This window comes from Megalopta genalis, chromosome 7 (assembly GCF_051020955.1).
Source record: "Megalopta genalis isolate 19385.01 chromosome 7, iyMegGena1_principal, whole genome shotgun sequence".
In the NCBI taxonomy this organism is placed as follows: domain Eukaryota; kingdom Metazoa; phylum Arthropoda; class Insecta; order Hymenoptera; family Halictidae; genus Megalopta; species Megalopta genalis.
The window spans coordinates 7,587,024-7,611,904 of NC_135019.1; the positions used below are offsets into that span (position 1 = coordinate 7,587,024).

Consider the following 24,881-nt stretch of genomic DNA (forward strand, 5'->3'; position numbering starts at 1 on the left):
GATAGTGAGAAGATTGATTAGCAACTGAGAACGTTGAGCACGAGAAACAGCTGTTTTATATCAATTTACAAAAGTAATAATAAGACATTTATTCTGATTTTTAACAAGTGTTATCGTAACATTTTTGCCGTGAGTAACATATAAATTGAATAAATATATCTTTACGATACGGATAATCGTAAATTAAAAAATTAGTGACCCGCCATTACGACGGGTTCCGTAAATCTGGCGTTAATTACCGCATATTTATCGTATATTTATCGTATCGTGATTATCAATTATCGTACATACAACAATGAAAAAAAAACTCATTATGGCCCATTCTTGCGGCGAAAATTAATCCTTCGGTTCTAAATTTGTTGCGAACTATTTTCTCAACGCATTAAATAAACATGCAAGCGCGCGTGGTACACGTGGCACGGAACGCGTTAAATACAATCGATCGTTGCATTCCATTGGTTATTTTTTCCTATATTAGGAAATTCATGTAGAACAAACCACCGTATCCAAAAACTAAAAAAAAAAAAGAAAAAATGAGAAACCCTTTCGTGTCGAGAAATTCATTCCTGCCTGTCTGACACATCGCGCGTACGACCGCCGTTGTCGACAGAGCGTATTTGCCAATCGAGGCACACGCATGAGAAATCTGCCGATGTCCGTGGGCCGAGTGTGCGGTTCGTTTCGCTCGAGGCGCTCGTCGTTGGAATCGGAATGCTCACGGACGCGAGATCGGCGAATCTTTCGACCCGTTAACGGGCTCTATCGAGTTATTACACCTTCGAAAATGAACCGGCGGCAAATCGTTTCTCGGCCGAAGTTTCGCTGAACGAACGGTTAAACCCCCATCCACCCCTCCGCCCCCCGCCCCCCGCCCATCACCGCGAAACATCTGTCCGTTGTCAATTCGGTTTCACATTTCTCCGGCCGATTTGTTCTCTTCGCAACTTCACAACGAGTTCGCGGGATCCGTTCAGCCGTCGTCAGAACGAGTAACAATTCCATGTCGTGGCAGTTGGCCGCGAGTTTCGCGGCGATCACGGTACCGATCGGCGCGGAAACGCGGCGGAGCGGAGCGACGGAGCCGAGCCGAACGCGAGAGAAAGAGAAAGAGAGAGAGAGAGAGAGAGAGAGAGAGGAGAGCGTGCGTGAACTTTCGAAACTTTCGAAATTGATACCGCGTTGCCGGGCATCGCGTCGAATTTCCGGGACCCCGGGCCCCACCCCTCCGATCACCCTCGGACCAGCGACCTTCGCCCTCCCGCCGGTTTTCGTATAATTAGTCGCCACTTACCCCGTTTCAATTTCGTTTCATCGACGATCGCGTTACCGAGCACGCGACGGGGATGCCGCCGATCGATACCGACCGCGTGCACACCTCGATTCGCGGGATTCGCGCCGAAAAAAGAAAGAAAGACAAAAACGAAGCGATAACACTGCGTCGCGAAAGTTCGCGCGCGCGCCTGTCCCTCGGTTCGCGCCCGACGCTTTCCCGCTTTTTTTTCCGTTCGACGGGAAATATTTTTTCTGCCCGCCTATCGTGTACACTGCCAGCAAAAACTCTTGTTTCAACACGTCCGGCAACGGCGTTTATTCGGCCGACGGTTTTTCACACGGAGCGCCGCGACGCGCCGCCCGAACGCGACGCACTTCGCCGCGCGAAATTGTACGACGGAAAGGTGTTAAATTACGATCGTCGCGTGACGACGAATTCGATTTTACCTCCGACGAGGCGCGAGGACCGATAACGGACGATGTTTAACGTCGGTCGCGTTCGAGCAATCGTTGTGACGCTTCCTCGATTCTTCGGTCTTCTCGAATGTAAACGAATTCTTTCGGATACAGACGAATTCTCCACGATTGTCCTTTCAGCGTGCAAAGAAAAATGGACAATTCGGGAAGAGGAGATACGATTATTCGAGCGTTGTGCTTCGTTTTTATGGTCGATGACAATCGGTGGCTATAAAAACGAGCCGCGAGGGTCGAACAATCGTGTCCCCTCTTCAAAAATTCTACATTTTTGTTCGCAAGCCGAGGGACAATTGGAAATAGTTTACTGTACAGTGAGTTCTGCCTGATTTTCCTTGAGCTTGGAAACAAAAAATAGACAATTTGGGAAGAGAAGATACGATCAACCCTTTGGAGTCGGATTTATTTTTCGTCAATTTGCGTTGTATCTGAATATATATTATTCAGAATTGTATTATCTAATAACAAGAAATATTAGTTTTATTAGCGTAGGTTATCCTTTTTAGACGCCAAGGGCTGGAACGTACGAGTCCCGTTGGTTAAACAATTTGGGAAGAGAAGATACGATCAACCCTTTGGAGTCGGACTTATTTTTCGTCAATTTGCGTTATATATCTGAATATATATTATTCAGATTATATTATATTATTCAGAATTGTATTATCTAATAACAAGAAATATTGCTTTTATTAGCGTAGGTTATCCCTTTTAGACGCCAAGGGCTAGAACATACGTGTCCCATTAATTCCATGTAAACAAATACGTGCGTGGTATGCGTTCTAAGACCGATATTTTCGTATATTGTGGAAAAACGGGATTCATTTCTCCCAATTGGCGTACGAAATACACAGATGGGACACATATGTCCCGATAGACTCCAAAGGGTTAACCCCTTGCCTTACGATTCAATTTCCAATTGCGCGTGCCATAAACAAGGTCGGTCACGTGTCGGGCCATTCACGGTTTGGCTGAACTTTCGAAGTTGTGCAATTCGCAGACGTCTTATGATTTGTATGTAAATGTGTATAGTACAATTAACTCTTTGCACTCGAAGCCATTTTAACTGTAAATTTAAATTAACTTTTCTGGCTTATATTATTTCCATTTTATATGTGATAAAGCGTATTTCATGCATATGAAATCGAGTTTTGTGACTCATACAACAGTCAGACTTTTAACGATCCTTTTATATCTAAGCTTTGATAATATAAACATTATTTTGGAACGTGGTGTAATAATTTTAATGGTGCCTCAGAGTCGCTACTCAAGTGCAAAGGGTTAACTTTGCGTTGCAAGATGTCCGATAACTAATTACGATCAATTGATCAACGAACAAGAAAGATTTATTGTCTCAAAGCGGATGATATATTAATATATTAATAACATTTTTAGTTTAATTTCTGAGCGAACGTCGTGCGTGTAGCACGATCAGCTCTGCAACGTCTCCGAGACGTTTCATTTACATTTAGCACGGTCAAATGTAACGTCTCTGACACGTTTTGCTGACGTTTAGCGCGGTCAGCATATTACGTCTCTGACACGACTTGTTTACGTCTGGCCCGACTTACCACGTCTCTGACACGACATTGTAACCCCTGAGAGGTTAATCGATCCTTGCGGCTCGTTTTTATAGTTGTTGACAATCGGTGACTATAAAAACGAGCCGCGAGGCTCGAATGATCTCTTAACCCTTTGCAGTCGAAGCTATTTGAATTCGAAATCTAAAACATGATCTCTGATCAGTATTTCTATTTTATATAATTTATTGCAATTTATGCATACGAAATTGAGTCTGTTGGCAAGTACAATACAATTTTAATAGTTTTTTTTTTAATATAAACGAGTCTGATGCTTTTAGAATGATTTTGAAAGATAGTATACCAATATTTAGTGGCGCCTCAGAGTCGCCATTCGAGTGCAATGGGTTAAAATTCCCTTCCTAAATTGTTCATTCTTGTTTCCGTGCTGATCGTCGATTTGGGGAGAATTCACAGTAAACGGTGCGTTTCTTTCTTGCACCGATTTATTTGTCTGTAAAATGGCGCGGAATCGCGGCGTGAATCGAGGACAGGTGTGTCCGGTGTACCAACAAGTAATCGATTGTGTATTCGACAGCACGACGGTAAGCAGTCAGTCAGAAAAGTGTGAGCTAGAGAAATGATCGCGTTAAACGATGTCCAAAGTCTTTCGTTTCGCGGATGCGAGAAGCGTCGCGGATTATCGTCGACGTTGACTGCCGGAACGTTTCCAGAAAATCAAAACGATCTAGTCGGCGCAAACCGAGGCTCGAGAGGCTTTCGAAACTGGTCAGCGCTGATTTAACATCGAGCCCTTCTGTAAATCAAAAGCACTTATCTCGGACGTGTCGTCGTAAACGATCTCGTCTGACGGCAGTCGATATACGTCGGCCGCGATCGGCAATTCCGAAAGTACCAATGAAAAATTCGTTTCTTAAATAACGTGATTTCTCGAATACGTCCAGGCTTGGTAAGTTCTTAGCTTAATAATCGCGACGATTCTTAGTGTGGATCTTAATATCATTGAAACTGCCATACGTAACGTATCTTTTAGAGTATTTTAGATTAATAGAGCGTACACCTTTGTGACTGAACGTGCTGAAACGAATTGGTCGCCGCCACTCCTTTCGTCGTACAAAATCGTAGGACGTTGACGCGAGATGATCTCAGGCGATCGCCTACGCGTTTATTGTTTATTGTTTCGAGAGAGCAACTCGCCGATCTATCCGGAACAGCGAATTACAAGATTGGTACACCCGAGAGGACGAAGAGGAAGACTGAGAAACGCGAGAAACGAGGGGCCGGTCTCTTTCAAGTGAAACGACAAAATTTCATTAGACATATCCGAGTCGAACGAAGCTTTGTAAAATCGGCCGAAAATGTTCTATTCTCCGTTCCGTAAGAAGAAGAAGAAGAAGAAGTCGGAGGGTTTGCATCGGTGCACTCCGGGGATATCGTTTCGCCATGGTTTTTTACGGCGTCGCCGACGTTTTATCTTCCCGCGTAGGAATCGTTGCGTACTTCGTCGACGTTTCGTCTGCATTTTGAACGGGCAAATTGATTTTGGGAACGCGACACCGACACAGCATTTACATATCGTGATTACGTTGTCAACGCCGCATTATTCTGCAAGTAGAACGGGGGATTCGATCGAGCACGCCGGTAGAACGTCGAAAGATCTCGAACGGTGAATGCAGACGAAAGGTTTCAAAAGGGATCAAGTAATCAATACTGTACTTATTTATTATTCGCGTTTAATAGGAATCCACGGCGAGAGCGAGATAAGAAGACCATACATGTACACACACTCATACACGGACAGACAGAGAGAGAAAGACACAAACACGCATAAACACACATACAGAGAAGAAAAAAAGATACTGCCGTGTCGGTTGACACGTAGCGAGACCATTTTTTGCGTAACGAGCGTTTCACGTGTGCTCGTCGAGGCGACGACCAGATTTTACAATTCTTCGAGATAAGTGCGCGTATAATTAGTTCGAGTTCACGGATGCATGCGCGTCAACCGATTTTCCTTCAATTATGTACACCGCTCGCCGAAGGAACGTCGAGGAACTCCTCGTTTCGATCAGTCTTTGTTGGATGAAACTTGCCGCGCGACACGAAAAAAGCCCACGCGAGAAACAAAGATATATATATATATATATATATATATATATATATATATATATATATATATATATATATATATATGTTGCGCGTAGTCTTTAAAAAGCAACAGTTTTAGAGAAACATTTTCATTTTATCTTGCTGCATTGCGAGCCGATCGCGTTGTTTCTGTCGCCGACAAGAACCAATTTACAATTTAACGAACGCCGATTTTTACGGAATCATGCAATCGCAGAAAGTAAATCTCTCTTGATTTGAAACAAAAAACGAAACGATTAAGAACGTTTCAGATACGATGGAAAGCAGGAAATAGTTGTTTGGGAATCGAAGATAAATAATCGAGAGTTTTCAATTGAATCGTTTACCGTTTACGATATTCTAATAAATAAATTCTCGTCGATTGTCTTTCGGCTTGTAAACAAAAGTGAACGATTTCGGAAATGAAGATGCGATTATTCGAGTCGCGCGGCTCTTTCGCCGATTGTCAGCAATTATGAAAACGAGACGCGAAGCTCGGATAATCGTGTCCCTTCTCCCCGAATTGTCCATTTTCGTTTACAAGCTGAGGGACAATTGGAGAGAATTTACTTTATTCGCGGAGCAAAATTATCTGGAGGAATACGATACGATGACTTCGTTTGAGATTATTTGCTCAAAAGAAAAAAGTATCGATAGACTGCGAATTTGATGTATTTCCGTCGAAATCTCTGTCCACCCGAAATACTGTTACATTGTGTTCGACCTTAATTGATCCTGTTGAAAAAGGAAATGAATTTTTCTTCGCCCCTGTTAAACGACAGCTAAACTCTTGGCTGAGACGAATGTTCGATGTTGTTGATCGAACAATGGTTTTCCTCCTCCTTTGTTAAGAATAAAGGTACCGATTGAATTAACAATTTAATAAATTCGGTGTAATATTCAGACACACACACTGTTCCTTCTAATTGCCCATGATCAGCGACGCTCGAATAACTCGAAAATAACCGAACGATCGACCGAGCATCGCGGCGACAGCGAAATGATTCGACCAAGAAAACGGAAGGAAATTTTGAAAAACCGGAAGCTGAATATCGACGCGTGTATCGCTTCGAAAATCAACGCGTCCGAGTAACCTAAATGCAGACAATTTTCACTATGTGTCTATCGAAAATAAAGGAGCCGGCCGGAAGTATAGAAGAGCCTCTCTTGACCGTCACTGCCGGGGTCTACCGTGACCCAGTGTGCCAAAATTGGTGTTCACAAAATTGAGATTAGCAACTGTTCAATTAAGAGCAATAAAAGCGTCAAGAGAGCGTCAAAGTAGAGGTCTAAATTATGCCTCGTCGATTGCACAGTGCTCGAAAAGGTTCTAAAGAGGCGTTTGTACAAAGACAAGTGAGTCCTGGATAAGGAAGTTCTAAATACAGGAAATTCTTCTTCAATTTTCCTTCAATTTGTACACAAAAATGGACGATTTTGGAAGAGGAGATACGATTATCCGAGCCTTGCGGCTCGACTTTTTTATAGTTACCGATTGTCAACAACTGTAAAAACGAGCCGCAAGGCTAACGCTAGATTTACGGAGCACAAAAAACAGCTGTTTTTTATATCAGTTTATAAAAGTAACAAAAAGATATTTATTCTGATTTTTAACAAGCGTTATTGTAACATTATTGTAACATTTGCCGTAAGCAAATATATAAATTGGATAAATAACTCATAAATGTATCTTCACGATATGAATAATCGTAAATTTATTTACGGAGCACAAAAATCAGCTGTTTTACATTAGTTTATAAAAGTAACAAAAAGATATTTATCCTGATTTTTAACAAGCGTTATTGTAACATTATTGTAACATTTGCCGTAAGCAAATATATATAAATTGGATAAATAACTCATAAATGTATCTTCACGATATGAATAATCGTAAATTTATTTACGGAGCACAAAAAGCAGCTGTTTTACTTTACTTTATAAAAGTAACAAAAAGATATTTATTCTGATTTTTAACAAGCGTTATTGTAACATTATTATAACATTTGCCGTAACATATAAATTGGATAAATAACTCATAACTGTATCTTCACGATATGAATAATCGTAAATTAAAGAATCAGCGACCTGTCATTTCGACGGGTTCCGTAAATTTAGCGTTAATCGTAGCAGCTTCTTCCAAATTGTCCACTTTCGTGTATAAGCTGAGCGTCGATCGGGAAGAATTCGGAAGAATCGCGTTCACTTTGCCAAATTTCCTTCCATTTCAATCGAGAAGATTGACGATACGTCCTCGCCTGTTAAGTAAATATTTAGCTAAATCGTTCGACCAGAGGGAAGTGTACTTCGGGATAATGGGTACTTGGTTACAGGGAGCTGCACTCCGCTCTAAGAAAACATAGAACGTTGCTCGTTGTTCCTTCGGCGATCACGTTGGAGCTTCACGTTCCGCTCGGAGACATGGATTCGTGTGTGGATCGTAAGTACGCGCGTCGCGTGCTATCACTATCGATCAAATAGCAAAAGAAAGAAAGAAAGGAAGAAAGAGAGAGAGAGAGAGAGAGAGAGAGAGAAAGCGAGCGAGAGCGAAGAATGTATCGAGATCGGGGGATGGATGGCACGGGATGAAGAACAAGAAGAAAAAGAAGAAGAAGAAGAACAAAAACAACAACAACAACAACAACAAGGAAACAGAAACACAAAAAGAGCGAAATAAAAGAAGCCACGACAGTTAGGCTTATTTCGATCGATTCATTCACTCGACACCCTCACTCTACGATTCGTTTGCGAGAGTACGTTATCCGCCATGATCCTTCGCCCCTTGATTTTCACCACTGCGTTAACCAACCGCCCCACTTTCCTGCCCCCTCCCCCCAAAGAACGAATTTTAGTCACGCAATATCGAGGTACTCCATAAATATAGACCTTTTAAAAAGAAAAGAAGAAAAAAAAGAGAGAGAGAGAGAGAGAGAGAAAGAAAGAAGGAAAGAAAGCGAGAAAGAAACAAAAATGGTAGTCAATCGTAGTCATTTAATAATTCTGATCTCAAACTTACAAAACTAGGGTAACTTTAACACGGAACGAACGATATTTGTTGTTCGCGTTGGAGCGAATCGTTGAGACGAGGAGGAAGCAAGCGCGGGATGAAAACGTTTCTACGGATGCTATTTGATTTTCCGCGAGGATAAACGAGAGTGATGAGAAAAGGGAGAGAGAGAGAGAGAGAGAGAGAGAGAGAGGGAGAGAGAGTGCGCGAGCGAGAAAGAAAGAAAGAGCGCGCACGAGAGAGACAGAAAGAGAGAGAAAGAAAGAGAGAACGAGCGAGCGAAAGAAAGAGAACACACTCGTCGACGATCTCTTCCTGGTTATATGCGAGAGAACAAATGATGATAGAGACGTAAGATCAAGTAGGATAATAGGTAATAAAAGTCTTTATTACTCGAAAACGAACAATTCGATCTGCGCGACGCGTTTTACACGCTCGCCGCGTGTGTCTCGACATCGATAGCGTCTACCATAGAAGGTCTCTGTGTATTTACGGCATGTCGTAATTGTATCATCACACCGACGTAATCCTTAAGTACGAAAAGTTCTACTGCGTAAGAAGTTTATAAAAAAGTCGCGATCGGTTCCTCGTCGTCGATCGAAGATCTCGATTCTCATTTCCGTTCCTCCTTTCTTTCGTTCGTTGATTTAAACCCTATCCCCTACACCCCAACCCCTCCCATCTTGCCCCCTTTCGATTACACGTTCTTGCGTACACAGCCGGACACGCGAGTACATTAGACCCACGAAACCGAAACTAAAAAGAAAGAAAGAAAGAAACAAACAAAACTATAATGAACAAGGAACGAGTCTTTTTTCGTACGTTGCTTAACGTTCTCGCCCGCTTTTTTACCAAAACCTTTGTCTGTATTACTTCGAACATTATTCGCATACGTTGAAACCGAATTTTAATAAAATCCACAATTGAAACGCCGTGTTGTTTGGTTGCCTGCAGTCGCGCACAGATCGCGCCGCAAAAGGTGACTGCGACGAACCCCCAGCCACTTGGCGAATTATATCCTCGTTAAATTAAGGTCTGCAAGACAATAGTTTTTCAGTTCACGCCGTTCGTCCTGAAATCGTCCAAATGCGCGTTAAAATGTTGTCGAAGAAGGATATCGAGCGTTAACGTTTCGAAATTGGTGCATTTGTTGAGTGACATTTATATTCAGGATGTCCCAAAAATGCCTCGCAATCTGGAAACAGCGTGTTCCTGAGGACATTTGAAGCAACTTTTTCCTTTGCGAAAATGCAATCCGCGGCTTCGTTTACGAGTTATTAAGGAAAAACGCTGACCAATGAGAGGCGAGCTCGGCTGGCGCGCGGCCATCCAGCGATTGAGCGCGCGGCGACCCAGCCAACGAGCGCGCGAGGCTCATTTCCACTCATTGGCTCGGCCGCCTCACGCCAGCTGATCTTGCCTCTCATTGGTCAGCGTTTTCCGTTAATAACTCGCAAACGAAGCCGCGGATTGGATTTGTGCTAAGGAAAAAGTTGCTTCAAATGACCTCAGGAATCCGGGTGTTCCATTTTTGGGACACCCTGTATATTGATAGTATATATATATATATATTATATTATTATATTATATTATATATATATTGGTAAAGTTTGGCATGAATTTTATAATATTGACATAAAATTATTATTGCATAAATACGTTGACAAATAATTATAAGGTATTATTCATCATTATTATGCGATGCGTATCACGATACATTATTTGGGAACCTTCAGGACGAACGACGTACAGTAATCATTCAGGATGTATGACTGCATGCATGTATAATAAGTCTGACTACCTTCGAAGACCAACTAAATCGTTCTAAGCGTAACGAGTTACTATACAGGAATGGTTCGTAGTCGAAAGATTCGCGTCCGAGAGCTGCACGTATTAAGACTATCGCGAACCGATCGCAAACAGAAACGCGGTAGCTGTCTTCGCAACAAGTAGAGCGATAAATTACGTTTCGTATCGTTGAATTGGGTCAGAAATAACTTCCGCCGCGGAAGATGGGCACTCGACAAGTAAATGATCGAATGACAACAACAACAAATCTCGAGTTTAACGATAACCATTGAATTGTAAGAAGTAGACGTCAGAATTCATGAGTTTATAGTACACTTGATTGTGGAGGAGCGAGTTAAAATAAACATTTTAACGAAATCTTGCGGACCCCGTTCAATGAAACCCTTCACAGAACAAACGAACTGTCTCGTTCGATCATAACTTTCGCGAATGATCTTTCAGTCGATTTATTCATTCGATTATACGTATAATAATCTGAATCTCGGTCCGAAGTCAAATATTGTCGAGTGGAAGTTATTTATAACTGAACCCAAGTAGGTTTACGACGAAACCTATCGATCGAGAGAAGGTTACTTCTCGAACGTGCGCGTTGACGATTAATCAACGATTATTCGAAGATTCGTCATTGATCCCGGAATTGGTCGTCCGAGTCGACGATTAATTCGCAAGCGTGCAAGACCCCTCTTGCAGATACCCCTGTCATCGCCATTCGCTATGATTGGCAGTCGCGACGAGTTGCAACGGGGGCCAACGGGCCGCTGAAATTCGCTCGAAGAACCTTTCACGAAAATGGAGGACGGTTTTTAGTGGATCGTATCAAGCGAAGCGAAGCCGATCGATGGGGAACTTAACAGCGAGCCGTGTTCATCCCGCACGAAGCGACCGTTCCGTTTCATAAATCAATACGAAAGACATCGCGCGGGCTTTACGACGGCTTCGGCTTCCCTTTTTTGATGTTTCTCCGGCGTTCACGGCTCCCACTGCGATCATGCGAAACGGCGAAGGTAAGTGCGCCGATAATCCGAACGAATTTCGATGAAGTTACAGGATCCTTAAACCGAGAAACATTTACTGTCCAGATTGCACGGATAGCCTTCGTTCCACGAATATTTCAGATTCCTCGAATGCCGGAGATATATTGGGCACCGGCCAGATAAAACGAGCTCTCGGATGGGGGCTATGATAAGTGGACCGAGGATTCCATAGCGTGCGTATCATGATCTACCGATTCTCCTACGGCAAAAATTAGGAATTTTCGAGCCTGGAATGGGGCAACGTCGAAACGAAGGGTTTTAACCCTTTCGCTACTACGGACTAATATAGTGGCCTTCCATATGAGGCCACTGAGGTACTACGGGCCACTATAGTGGCCCAACATAAGACGCCACTGAGGTACTATGGGCCACTATAGTGGCCCTCCATAAGACACCACTGAGGTACTATGGGCCACTATAGTGACCCTCCATAAAATACCACTGAGGTACTACGGGCCACTATAGTGGCCCTCCATAAGACGCCACTGAGGTACTATGGATCACTATAGTGGCCCTCCATAAGACGCCACTGAGGTACTATGGGCCACTATAGTGGCCCTCCATAAGACGTCACTGAGGTACTACGGGCCACTATAGTGGCCCCTCATAAGACGCCACTGAGGTACTATGGGCCACTATAGTGACCCTCCATAAGATACCACTGAGGTACTACGGGCCACTATAGTGGCCCTCCATAAAATTCCACTGAGGTACTACGGGCCACTATAATGGCCCCTCATAAGACGCCACTGAGGTACTATGGGCCACTATAGTGACCCTCCATAAAATTCCACTGAGGTACTACGGGCCACTATAGTGGCCCTCCATAAAATTCCACTGAGGTACTACGGGCCACTATAGTGGCCCTCCATAAAATGCATTATATTGCATAATGTTTTATTTCCTCTCATACTGTAACTTAAAGACGTTATAAATACCCTGGAATACCCTTTATTTACAAATATCCTTTGGAGAAAAATTTTTTCGTTCGAACAGCTCGGGATCTCCGTCGACAGCAGAGTACCGACTCCCGCTGACGATCGGCGTCGCGTAGCGTGCAGTGATGTCGCAGCGCTCCGTTCAGCGGAAGTGCCGCGGCGAAGAACCCGCCTGTAGCGAAAGGGTTAACCGTTCGAGTCCCAAGCAGCGCGATCGTGCTGTTGAGATTTTATGTCGAGAAAACCCAGCACATTTCGAACATTGTGGACAACTGACGGTGCGTTACCGATTGTCGAATTGCGCGCTCAGATTTACCGAAGCAAGTACATCGCGCAGCTCCTTTTAATGTGAATAGCACATTTTACAATAGGTAGAATAATACTACAATAATGCAATAATACGTTACAAAATAAAAATTTTTAATTCATTGTTATCGCGCCGCTTGGTATGTATTTCTCGACATAAAATAAAACAAGCGCTATCGCGCTGCTTGGGTCTTTTCGTACTCATTTAGAGAAAGCGCGGTTGCGCTGTTTGGGATTCTTCGACAGTGTTTTTTCAATGCCCCCCGGGACACAAACGGTTAAATTTGACGAAGTTCAGAATCCTGTAATATTGTCGCGACGAGTCTTGGCCCATTTCAAAAGGCCGAGCTTCTATTTTAGTGGCGTGCTGGTTACTTCGATCCAAAGTATCTGTGTCACACGCAGCGCGACACTTTTTTTTAACATAGGCACCCGACTCTAGGTGTTTTTTGGTTCCTTGGAGAACTCTGCAGAGCTGAACAATTTCTTTTTTTAGCCGACCAGAAACGTCGCCGTTCGACTGCATTTCGTCCTCCCCTTTCCAACGAATGCGAAACAATCGCTGTAGGACATTCTGGAGCTTTCTGGACTTCGTGAAAAGAGGGCCTGCGGCAGCTGAATTCGAAACCTGCAGTGCCAAAGCAATTCTGTTTGTTTTATTTCATGAAAGGTATATAAGTATACAAGATAGTTAAGCAAGGGAGAAACGTGCAAGGTATTTAACAAGAATGAAGCATACAAGGTATCGCAGACTTAGGATGCGTGAAAGATTGCAACAGAGGAATCAAATTTCTCTGTTACAATCTTAAGTAGTTCGCTAGCTGATACATTCCACCTTTTCTGAATCCTCCATGTTTATTTCTTGTTGCAAACACAGAAGCTTTCGCCGTGAGATACAATATGAAACGAATCATCGGTTCCTGATTGTTTAAAAATAGCGCCATTTGTGACAAGTGGCGCTCCTTGCGGTGAAATTTTGAAGCTCGCTTTAGGGGTCGGTATAACGCCAATTACTGTAGTGGTAAAATGCTCGAAATGCTAACCAAATTACCGACAGTCGATTTTGGCTATAGTTAGCCAAAATCGACTGTCGGTAATTTGGCTAGCAGTTTGAGCTTTTCGCCACTATATTAATTGGCGCTGTAAGAACCCCGAAGGGAGCTTAGAAATTCTGCCACAGGGTGGAGTCACTTGTCTCAAATGGCGCTATTTTTAAATTTTCAATAAAGCATTTTTAAATAACGCGTTTCATGATTTAAAAGTCACAAATTTATTGGGCGCACATATTCGAACGTTAAAAATGGTATTTATAAGTCCCAAGTTTTTTAATTCTGAACTCCAGAAAATATCAAATTTCTTATGAAACATTTGTGCGATTGAAAATAATAGACATGGGTACAGGTACAATATATACTTTATTTCTCTATGTATATACAATACAGAATGTAAATTTGCACTGATTTTCCATAAAGCAATATAAGATAGATAAAAAGAGAAAATCATCAAGTATTTGTAATTATTTGTGTATTGCGTTTCTGTCATTTAATGAACATTAATGTTTCTTTGAAAACTTAAAATGTTCAAAGATAACAAATATTGCATAAGAAGTAAAGAATTTGAATGAAGCGTGGTGCAAAATATCGTCACCGATATCAACGAGATGTCACGGATCACGCAATGGCGAAAATGTAACAAATGGGACAATTTCATTACAATCCATCCATACCATATCAGTACAATCATTCCTTATTATTATAATAATATGAAAAATTTATAGCTTTCTATAAAAATGGAACAACGTGATAAGTAGGACAAATGTTTTCCGGAAACTATTTGGAAAAATGTAGAATATTTATGGAAGTATGTTTTATATACATACGAAAACGTGACATGAAAGTTAAGATAAATAGGTTTAAAAATAACCAACAATGTATACCGTTTGTTTGAAATATTTCTTAAAATATAAGATATATTGCTATTAAAATAAGATAACAGTTGAAATTCGTAACTGATTACACAAATAATAAATTGGAATATTGCCCGCGTTCTTCTATAATGAACAGTAAGTAATTCATTCGGCTGAGATTACTCTTTCCAGGCATAAAACTCTTTCCGCATAATTAGGAGATAAGTAACATGTTCCAAAGTCCCTTTACTCATCATTACCTTTATACAACTATAATTTATTGAACAAACAAAATATTGTAAATCGATTTAACAGTATACAACATGCTAATCTATCTATAAAAATCTTAAAAGTTCGTATGTACTAATTTACGTTAAATCTTTAGTTAACCTGAGAAATTTGGAAAAAAGAAAATTATTTTATAATAATACTTTCTCTATCATTATACATCTCGCCTTCCAAATCAATTATACATGCTTACAATTTTGCCCTTTAACCTTCGAAAGCAACGAAGTGATGTAAATGTTCCCTTGTAGGTAACTTACTCGTACGTATACGTGCACGTATACATAGAGTACTAATATACAGGACGTTTCATAAAATGTGATAAATTTTGGAAATAAAAGATCCTTTAAAAATAAACCTAATCCTTGATGTTTTCGTGTGGCTGTTATTATTACAAAATGTTTTGAATTATTATCGCTTTACCATTACGTGAGCATTTACGTCTCTATCGGCTATTTCCTTTATCCCTAAGATTTAGTCTTATAAAACTTTCGAGTTCTTCAAACCATCTCTCTTCCTTCCCTTTTTTTCAAAAATATATGCGTACTTTTAAACCTTATTTCTATATCATGAATCTCTTATTTCCTGAATATAACACACATTAAAAAACACCTTGTACATATACATGGTAGATATACATACATATGTAATGTAAAGAATCTTATACCTCTTATAACAGATCGTTAACTTAAATCTACAAAAGAACTCAATAAAACCTGCACTTAGTACGACATCTTAAATCAAATATTTCATTGAAAAATTTCTATAAAAAAGATAACTGCTTCTCAAGCATAAACGATTGTAACATTTACATAAATTTTTACAGTTTAAAAATAGTAAATAACATTATGCAATGAATTTCATATGGAGTCCTTTTGCAATCAATAGTACGATATCTTTATCGCAGTAATGTAAATCTAGATAACAAAAAATATATATTTTACAGTACCATTGGTTTACTATGGTTTTTAAATAAACTGTTATCTTCATATAGATTACATGGTAATCTTTACCACAAGAATTATCAATCTGGATCACTGTTCCCGTAAAACCGATAAACATTTTTTGAGCAATTCCGAGTGTGCCTATAAATAAAAAAGAAATTTCATAAAGCACTGTGATGTATACAAATATATTGAAGAAGCGAAAGCGTCCTTACTTTTGCATGTTTTATTTCTAATTCTGTTAATTCGATTAAATTCTTTCTAAAAGCAGCTACCCTCCTCGTTTTGAAATCCGTTAATTCTGTAATTGATATTAGGTTTTACATTTATTTAAATAAACTGTCAAAAATAAAGAAGATATATTTTGTACCTTCTTTTCCTTTCTCTGACATCTGTTCAAACTTTTCGCACGCTTCCGTTTGAGCTTTTTCTGCCTATATTAACAAAAATAATAAAACTTTTAAACATTTGCGATATCTAAAGCTGTTAATGGTTAAACTGATATTAAAAATTTCTGTTTTATAATATATATATAAAATCAAATTATGCATGCAAGTTCTAAAATTTCATTATTGAAGTTTAAAATTGAATTTTTCATATGTACCAATATCTATGCTACCCTATGCCATGTCTTCTATTATAAAAACCTTTTTTTTTTTAACGCATTTAGTGATTCTTAAATCAGTCATTATGAAATTTCATCATTGTTAAAGAAAAAGAAAAATACATGCAGGTTCTGCTCATGCATAACATTTAACATACTGACTTGATGTGTAATCATTGATTTCAGTGTTTTCAGTTTCTCCAACATACAGACAGTAATATATATTACATACACACTAAAATCTATTTTCGTAAAATTTATTTTTGTACATTGCAGAATACAACTTTAGCATCACCAATGTTTTCACGATTGTTTAACTTCAATCTTTTAAGGCCCCACTTATTATTGAACACTCCGAATTTAAAAGGTTTTAAAATAATTTAAATTTAATTTTATGTTATTCACAATGTTATTATCATGACGGTGTTGAAAATTATCCTATCATCGTATAAATTTCTAAGCATATATTACTTATAGTTATGGTCTGCAATATATACTATATATACATACATATATATCATGTACACTATTTCAAAGTGTACATAGAAACTGAGAGTTAAAACTGATGTTATTAATAATAGTGTATACTATAACAAGGCGGCAAATGTACAAATAGAGAAAAACACACCTCAGCAACCTCCACTGCCTTGATGAGCAAGAAAAATGAAATTTCTGATTAGATACTATGTATGCTTAAATTGAACATTGTATGTTATACACGTGTTCTGGTACATTAAAACTATTAAAAACAGTTTCAATTAACAGATTACAAAATATTGCACTTTCGTATCAGATAAGAAATTAATGGTATAATAACAGGGGCCAATTTCAAAGAAAATTATATTTTCCTTTCTACATAGTTTTTACTCTAAATAAACTCATGAAAAATAATATACTCACAGCATGGACATCTTTATTTTTGGCACGAGCTTTTTCAAGAGCACGATTTGCAGATTCATATGCATGTAAAGCTTTCAATCTTCTAAAAAGCAACCGTTTGGCTGCAGCCGTATCCCTCATGTAGTACCGAAGAGTGTCTGACAATTTTAAGTCCTCATCAGATGCTACTCTGCCCTCAACTTTCTATTACATTACAACATTAAAGATATAACTAGTATGAATGAGTGAAATTAGAAAAATTAAGATCAAAACATCTTACTCTTAGCTTCTCAAATGTCTCCGCAATTTTTGTTAGAAATCTCTCCAGTTTACCATTATCGGTTGTAGCTAATTGTAAAAGATTTGTAGATATCTTTATATAAGAATCTGCCATATCTTTGTGTTTTGATGTTTGGCGGTCTGCACGAGTTGTTGCTTCTTTTAAATTCTGGTGGTAAGTTTGTAAAAATGTCATTTCCTGATCAAAAAAGTCATTTACATCTTTTACAGTCGCTGATAAATAATATTCATCCGTTGTAGTCGAGAAAGATTTTACTAAACCCCCAAACATTTCCATTTTGTTCTTTCCTAAAATAAAATTGATAATGTATATTTTCTTTTTACCTCGAACGATACTCGTATCATTATGTCATTATAAAATGAAACATAAATTTTATTCAAGCACCAAAATCTTTACCTCTCACACAAAGATCTTGATCATATTCTAAAAACACTCTTAAATTATGATCGTTTCGAAAAACTGGGTGATTTGCTAGTCTAGTTAAAAACATTTCGTGCATGGCAACAGTTTTCTTAAATGTAGCTAAATACTCGCTGTAATAAAAGTATAACATTATAAAATGAAAGTTATTAATCAAGCTAGGCTTACGTTAAAATCTCAAGTACATTTTAATTAATACTTACGCTTCTAATTCCTGCTTCATTTTGTTAAATTCTTCCCGAGTCATATTACCCTCACCTTCTCCGAGCTTTTGTAACTTTTCTCGAGATGCATCAAAATCTGGTCTCGGCGGACAAGGTGGTATCTAAAAATATATAATTTCTTTGCACATGAGTTATCACAATTTTGGTACACTTGAGATTTGTAGCTTGCGAGAAATAAAAGACATACGATATAGCCAGCATAATCTTCGTTCTCTTCAAATCGATCGTGTAACCATACAAACTCTTCGTGTTGCCTTACAACTAAATTATCTCGTTTTTGAAAGTACGGCAAAGTAGTCTCTGTGTGCACAGTAAACTTCACTTTATCCTTTTCACTAAGAGCATCCGAAATGTCTACCTGGAGTGATTTATCGGAGAGGTCGACATTGTCTGCATGAATTGTCTGTAAATGCAAATATTAAGAATTAGAAACAGAAGATTGTAAAGTACAAATATCAGATATGTGAAAATCAAAATTCAAGTAATCATTAACAAAATAAAACGATAGAAGAGATAGCAAGAAAGAAACCAATGTGAGTACCTTTTTAGGGGGAACGTTACTTAAAATATCGGCAGTATCACATATGCCGTCCTGAAACATTTTGCTCAATTAAAGAAACGTGCACAGAATATTTGTAATAGCGTTAAAAATTCAACTAGAACGTATTAAATTCGTTATGAAGTTCAATCGGCGGACTAGTGATAACAGGTTCCACCTACCATCATGGCGTCCAAGCGTCTTTTTGACACGTTTTGCGTTTCACGATATGGGACTGTCAGAATGAATCCGATAATGATCTCGACTAAACTCCCGCAGTCAGCTTCCCTCGGCGCGGAGATAATTCCTCTTGTGCTTATGAACTTGTAGAGACAATCACCAGAGGAAAACTTTCCGCTGGTAAAACACACTTAACCGAATCATAACATGTCAGAATACAGTATATTCGGGAGACATATGCTGATAAATCAGCTGTAATAATAAGACAGTCGTACGTCAAGTCATAAATGCTGATAAACTGTTAATGTACCGATTTCTGTTTAACGTACATACATCGGTATCGATAGAAACAAAGCGAGATAAAATTTTGGTAGATTTAAGAATACTCCCTTGACACACGTGTCAAGCACATAAATATCTACATACCGACTTATCGTTAGATGTCTGTTAGGAGGTACGAATACAATTTGTCCATTTCCAATAAGTCGAATTCTAACGAATATAAATATTAATGAGCTGATAACACTAAAGCAGAGTCATGAAATATTTTTCCGATGATAATCTGTACATTTTTAAATAGATCCAGAACCGTATCAAGGACAATATTAATCAATCTTTTCAATGCACATGCATGCATAATTGATAGTAATGAAAACGATGACACGATGATATTTTAATTAACTAGGAACAGAAACTATAAAACACAATCAATATTTTCATTATCTTTTAATTTTGTATCTTCAAGTGTTGGTATGTTTCAGAATTGTGAATGAACATCTCTACCTGCCCAAAGCACTAAAGTTACATTACATGTGTAGTTTTTGCTCGCTGACAGAAAGTTTTCTTCTGCTCTATGTAACCTATAAGAACGACCCTCGGATTTGTGATTACGTGTATATTAATTTCAATCAATATTTTCCTATAACGTTGTTTACTTTTTTGTGACTCTTTATATGTAAGTTTAATATATCTACAATGTTCCGTGTTGTAAATTTCGATGAAACAGTGAAGTATAACCGAATTCAATATATTTGAAGAAATATTAAATGCACGGAGTAGAACATTACTGAATGAAATCTTTACGAGATATTTGTTTGAATGACTTTTAACCCGTGTTTATATTATTATTTTTTACATATTTTCTAGTATTTGTTCTTTTATGTGTTTATATCTCGACATATAGAGGAGTTACAGGATAATTATAAATTGCTCATTGGAGTATGGTTATGGGTTTTAAATAGTATCTTTTTATTTATAACTTCAAAAATTAATAATTACTCAATAAAATAATGATACAGTGCATCTTCTAAAATGGTGGTAACGAACACACCTGTATTTTTGTTTTATTGGAGGTTTTAAAAGTATGTTACTCGAATATATGATAGTAATTCACTTTTTTTCAAGATTCAACAATGGCAGGTCAATATGACAAAATATCATGGAAAGGTAAGCCTAATTGTTAACTGTTCACTATTATAAATTTTATGTAACGAGTATTTATAATTCTATTTGAAAAAATGGTACTCTAATTCTTTTCTGAAATTATAATACATATAGAAGTGCGAGACTTGTTTAGAACTTGGAGGGAAGATGGTGAACGACGAAGTAAAGATGTTGTGGATCTATGGGAAAATAAATTGATGGCAAAAATTGATCAGCTAGGCAATGAAAGTATGACAAAATCCTTTCTTATAAAAATACCAAAACAATAGTTTTAATTATATAATAATCTTCATATAGCTGATTAACTACGTAATAATTATTACAAATTTTCATACAGAGTACCTGGTTCTGGAACAAGTTTGTATAGCAGCGTTGGATTGTTGTAATTTTTCATTAGCCGAATGTTGCATTAAGATGTTGAAGAGGCAGTTTCCTCATAGCTTAAGGGTTCATAAATATCATGCTATGCATTTCGAAGCACTGGAAATGTAAAACTCATTCAAACTGTTGACTATTGAAGTCTTTTAATCTTAATTCATCATTAAACGAGAATAAAATGTGTTTATAGGTATGATGAAGCGTTGGAAGTGCTGGAATCCATTATAAAAAAAGATGAAACTAATGCTGCACCAAGAAAAAGACGTATAGCTATATTAAAAGCAAGAGGTAGAGTGCCAGAGGCCATTAAGGAGCTTACTGAATATTTGAAGAAGTTAGCATGTTTTAATTTTAATGTTAAATATAGTATAACATAAGATAATGTATTAATTATGAATATTTTATCATTTATAGATTCATGAGCGATCAAGAAGCATGGCACGAGCTATGCGATTTGTATTTACAAGAACAAGAATATTCTAAAGCTGCGTTTTGTATGGAAGAACTTATACTGCATAATCCACACAGTCATCTAATTTACCAAAGATATGCGGAAATAAAATATTCTCAGGTAATAGAAGTTCTAATTAATTTTTTATCTGCATTTTATAAAATTTATTTGTAATAGTTTATGTATCTTCAAGGGTGGATTTGATAACATGGAATTAGCTAAAGCCTATTTTTGCCAAGCTGCCAAACTAAATCCAAATAATATTCGAGCTCTTTATGGTCTACTACTGGTAAGAAGGAAATGACTGAAATTTTGGTACATAATTTAATTGTTTGTTATTAATTATTTACAATATATTTCCAGGCAACAAATAATATTGCTACTTCGCCTAAATGCCCTTCTTCAAAGAAGAAAGATGCTATAAAATTAAGTGAGTGGGCAGCTAATCAAATTGAGAAGCAATATCAATCAAAAGTTTCAGATGATCAAATTAAAACAGTGGAAGGATTACTAGGACAATTGCAACTTGACGTTTAGATATGCAAATTTATATGTATGTATATGTTTAAATATTGTAACATATGTAAATGTACCATTCATTCCTCACAATTTATATACGAATGCAATTTATTGTGATTAATTGACAAATGTCTACATAATCATCCCGTGACTGATGGAGCAAACTAAAACAAATGTATTGAAACGTTTGCTATGCAAAACATAGTATAACTATATCAGTTAAATAATTGATAAAAACCAGTCGGAAATATACTATTGTAGGAAGCAGTATTAGATAATAAGACAGAAAACTTTATAACTTTGTAACAGCTATAATTTAATAGAATCATTAATGATCAGCTCAAGATACCAAGACTTCTATTATTTTTTATTCAGATTCATCTCGTCGTTATCGAATCTGTTACACATTCCTGCACGTCTTGTATGATTCTCTACATTGCATACATCAACGTAAAAGGCAACAATTCAAATAAGTTATACTCTCAAATACTGAATTTGAAGAAAACAATAAACGTTTATTACACATAAAATTACAAAGTCATCTGTTTGAATTTTCTTTATTATTCTGTTCCCACAATTCTCTTTTTTTGGCCTTTTCTGTAGCCTTCTTTAATCGTTTCTCTTTCCTGCTCTCATTTCGTAACGCAAAATACTTTTCTCGAAAATCAACTAAATTCGTACAAATTATTTCATCAGATTCCTGGAAAAAGAGATCAAAAAATTACTTCCACAGTCACACGCTAAAGTTAATTTGTCATACCTTGGGATCTTTTATTTTTTCGTAAGTTAATAATCTTCGACTGGTATAATTGCTAAGTACTTGTTCGGAATTGGCTATTAATTCTAAACATGGATGATACGGTAAGTGATTCTCTGAATAATGGTCTCTGAAAAATATAACATTGTTTTAAATGATGCTAGAGATTAGTTTTACTTGTAAAGAAAGGAAATTGAGATACGCCAGATGTATTTCAATAGTATTACTATGCCTTACCTAAATAAAGGAAACCAACATACTAGTCTGCCTTTTATTCTAAGATGTTTGGCAGAGAAACTTAACAGATCTTTATAGATCTGAGGTAGACCATAATCAATTTTTGAAGGAATATGAGAAGATGCTTGGTGCTCTTCTATTACTGGATTTAATTTTGTTGTACCTATCTTTTCTGTTGCTTCTCTTATACCGTAAGGTGCTACAAAAAATTATAAAATAATTATTAGAAATGTTGTGAGAAATGTGATTTAATAATAACAATTATACTAACGGTCAGTAATTATAGCATCTACAGTCATATCAGAACGCCATAAAGGAACAGAAAAATCCGATACAACAACATCTACGTAATATGAACTGATTCCATACTGTTCCATATTTGCTGCGATACTCTCATCTTTTTCTCGAATCTAAGAATAGCCTCAGTAAATATAATTTGATAATATAAAAAATAGGTAAATTGAGTACCTTTTGCATTTTGCGACTAGGTCTTGTTCGACCGTGCAGCATTAAAAAATCTATGTCTGTCCCCAATGTATATCCTCCAAAATGAGAAGCTGCAACTAATAAAGAACCAGTTCCAACAAATGGATCGAGAACAAAATCCCCTTTCTGAACTTGAGCTTGATTTGCCATTATTAATGACAATTGGGGATCCATAGATGTATTGCCTATAAATTTTCTAGTTTTCAAAGATAATTTCTGAATCAAGTCTCTTTGCCCACTCGTAATCTAGAAAGGCATAGCTTACAAACAATATAAACTAATACAATAATAAAATATAGAATTACTTACCCATCGACCAAAAAATAAGTCATAAGGTTTGTCAGGAATGTTATTAGGGTCTAGACCATAAAATTCTATATAACATAAAGTTGTGTCTGGATCTTTTAATTTCACTGGTCCTTCAAATGGTAAATAACTGAAAGACTTTAATATAATATTAAACCTTCTACTACACTCGTAGTAGTTTATTTAATATAATTTTATTCACATACTTCAATTTTGTTCACTTTCTCCCTTTGTGAAAAGTGTTTACAAAATGTTTCAACTATTACTTTAAATGATTTTTGAGGCCCAACGTAATTTTTAATTTCTGAAATAGGATACTTCTTCAATTTATTATGTAGATCCTCGTTATGTTTACTATTGGCCCACAATTCTATACAGGATCGCATACAGACTGATCTGCTCGCAATTTTATACGCGATATCTTCCGAAGGTAAATTAACAATCCAATAAGGCTACAACGAGAATAACTTGTGATACAACAAATGCTTTATACGCGTATCGTGAATCAAATATACTCAATTTTAAACTAAATAATGTGAAAAATAGAGCAACAATTTTAATTTCTTACATGTTCGCTCCAATTAGGATGACTGCGGGTACTTATGTTAAACATATTAAGAATAGATTCTATTTCCTAAATATAAAAGAAAAAAAAACAGATAATATAAAATTGTAATAAATAAAAATCAAATAAAATAATGACTTACCGCTGCTCGAAAATCAACATGTTCATGAGCAAACCAAAATAGATATCTTTTCCATTGATTATTCATTGTCACTATTTTTTCTTTGCAAGTACAAAATCGTCAAAATAATATTGCATATATGAATTATACATCAATAATAATATACAAATTATATATTAATACTAAACAGATGTATTATCAAAACTAGCATCTTTTATTTACATTCATTAAAATTAATTTTCGGAATGCAAGTCATTTCGATTAAATGCAATTCTATGCTGGTTCTCTATTTGTATAAACCATTTCTTCGATCATTAATGTAAGTTTTTTTTTTTACTACTTGAATTGCAATGTAAACTATCATGTGTGCATGTGTACATGAATAGGTTATGATGCACCATAGAATACGATTGTATAAGATATCACACTCAAGTACTTTTTGAACAATACGAGAAGAGAAAATCTTGGAGTTTTTCATCATCTTTGATATTCGTGTTCTTAAAATTTTTGACCTACATACGAACAGTGTTACCGCTTTTTTGAAATCGGTTTCTGCATCATTTCAATTTTTAATATTTTTGATTAAAATATTTTAACTTGATTATTATATTAATAAATAAATTATTCTTTTTGAATAATTATGTTTACTCTCTGAGGGTCCATTATAAACTACTTTACAAATTGAATTCGTTGATAGGAAACAATTAATACTTACAAAGCAGCCCAAAATTCATTAATACAATTTACTAATTAATCACCATCAATGCTGTCGATAGAATAGAAAACTAATAATATCGATAAGATAAAAATGTACATTATCTACGTCTGCTACGAG

The 24,881-nt window shown here is 37.0% G+C and overlaps 3 protein-coding genes and 1 long non-coding RNA gene across 12 annotated transcripts; 2 read left to right on the forward strand and 2 right to left on the reverse strand.

Moving 5' to 3' along the window:
• Positions 1–5,461: 5,461 nt before the first annotated feature.
• LOC117229201 (uncharacterized) lies at positions 5,462–13,499 on the forward strand. Its single transcript, XR_004492491.2, has 3 exons — positions 5,462–11,228; positions 11,304–11,431; positions 12,999–13,499. It is a non-coding gene; the product is annotated as an uncharacterized LOC117229201 (long non-coding RNA).
• Positions 13,500–13,898: 399 nt separating this feature from the next.
• Positions 13,899–19,671, reverse strand: Snx6 (sorting nexin 6). 5 transcript variants are annotated; one of them, XM_033485291.2, is made up of 12 exons: positions 19,594–19,671; positions 18,786–18,973; positions 18,607–18,657; positions 18,253–18,468; positions 18,045–18,166; positions 17,818–17,954; positions 17,401–17,708; positions 17,142–17,324; positions 16,870–16,887; positions 16,008–16,071; positions 15,853–15,938; positions 13,899–15,778 (listed from the first exon to the last, which is right to left on the reverse strand). In XM_033485291.2, the coding sequence occupies exons 2-12, from the start codon at positions 18,789–18,791 to the stop codon at positions 15,728–15,730; spliced, it is 1,242 nt and encodes a 413-aa protein (XP_033341182.1). In that variant the 5' UTR covers positions 18,792–18,973; positions 19,594–19,671; the 3' UTR covers positions 13,899–15,727. The 5 variants fall into 5 exon arrangements, with proteins under 5 accessions (XP_033341182.1, XP_033341181.1, XP_033341179.1 ...); XM_033485290.2 differs by having other exon boundaries at positions 19,567–19,671; XM_033485288.2 differs by lacking the exon at positions 19,594–19,671 and adding an exon at positions 19,210–19,349.
• On the forward strand, positions 19,219–22,115 carry LOC117229117 (ER membrane protein complex subunit 2-B). 4 transcript variants are annotated; one of them, XM_033485292.2, is made up of 9 exons: positions 19,598–19,738; positions 20,188–20,229; positions 20,341–20,454; positions 20,564–20,714; positions 20,795–20,938; positions 21,019–21,175; positions 21,249–21,344; positions 21,419–21,608; positions 21,950–22,115. In XM_033485292.2, the coding sequence occupies exons 2-8, from the start codon at positions 20,196–20,198 to the stop codon at positions 21,590–21,592; spliced, it is 870 nt and encodes a 289-aa protein (XP_033341183.1). In that variant the 5' UTR covers positions 19,598–19,738; positions 20,188–20,195; the 3' UTR covers positions 21,593–21,608; positions 21,950–22,115. The 4 variants fall into 4 exon arrangements, with proteins under 4 accessions (XP_033341185.1, XP_033341184.1, XP_033341183.1 ...); XM_033485294.2 differs by lacking the exons at positions 19,598–19,738; positions 21,950–22,115 and adding an exon at positions 19,219–19,237 and having other exon boundaries at positions 21,419–21,918; XM_033485293.2 differs by lacking the exons at positions 19,598–19,738; positions 21,950–22,115 and adding an exon at positions 19,399–19,533 and having other exon boundaries at positions 21,419–21,918.
• LOC117229115 (tRNA (guanine(10)-N(2))-methyltransferase TRMT11) lies at positions 22,069–24,799 on the reverse strand. 2 transcript variants are annotated; one of them, XM_033485285.2, is made up of 9 exons: positions 24,068–24,797; positions 23,929–23,994; positions 23,567–23,812; positions 23,364–23,498; positions 23,037–23,300; positions 22,840–22,978; positions 22,569–22,767; positions 22,335–22,461; positions 22,069–22,274 (listed from the first exon to the last, which is right to left on the reverse strand). In XM_033485285.2, the coding sequence occupies exons 1-9, from the start codon at positions 24,131–24,133 to the stop codon at positions 22,113–22,115; spliced, it is 1,404 nt and encodes a 467-aa protein (XP_033341176.2). In that variant the 5' UTR covers positions 24,134–24,797; the 3' UTR covers positions 22,069–22,112. The 2 variants fall into 2 exon arrangements, with proteins under 2 accessions (XP_033341176.2, XP_033341177.2); XM_033485286.2 differs by lacking the exon at positions 23,929–23,994 and having other exon boundaries at positions 24,068–24,799.
• Between the last annotated feature and the right edge of the window lie 82 nt (positions 24,800–24,881).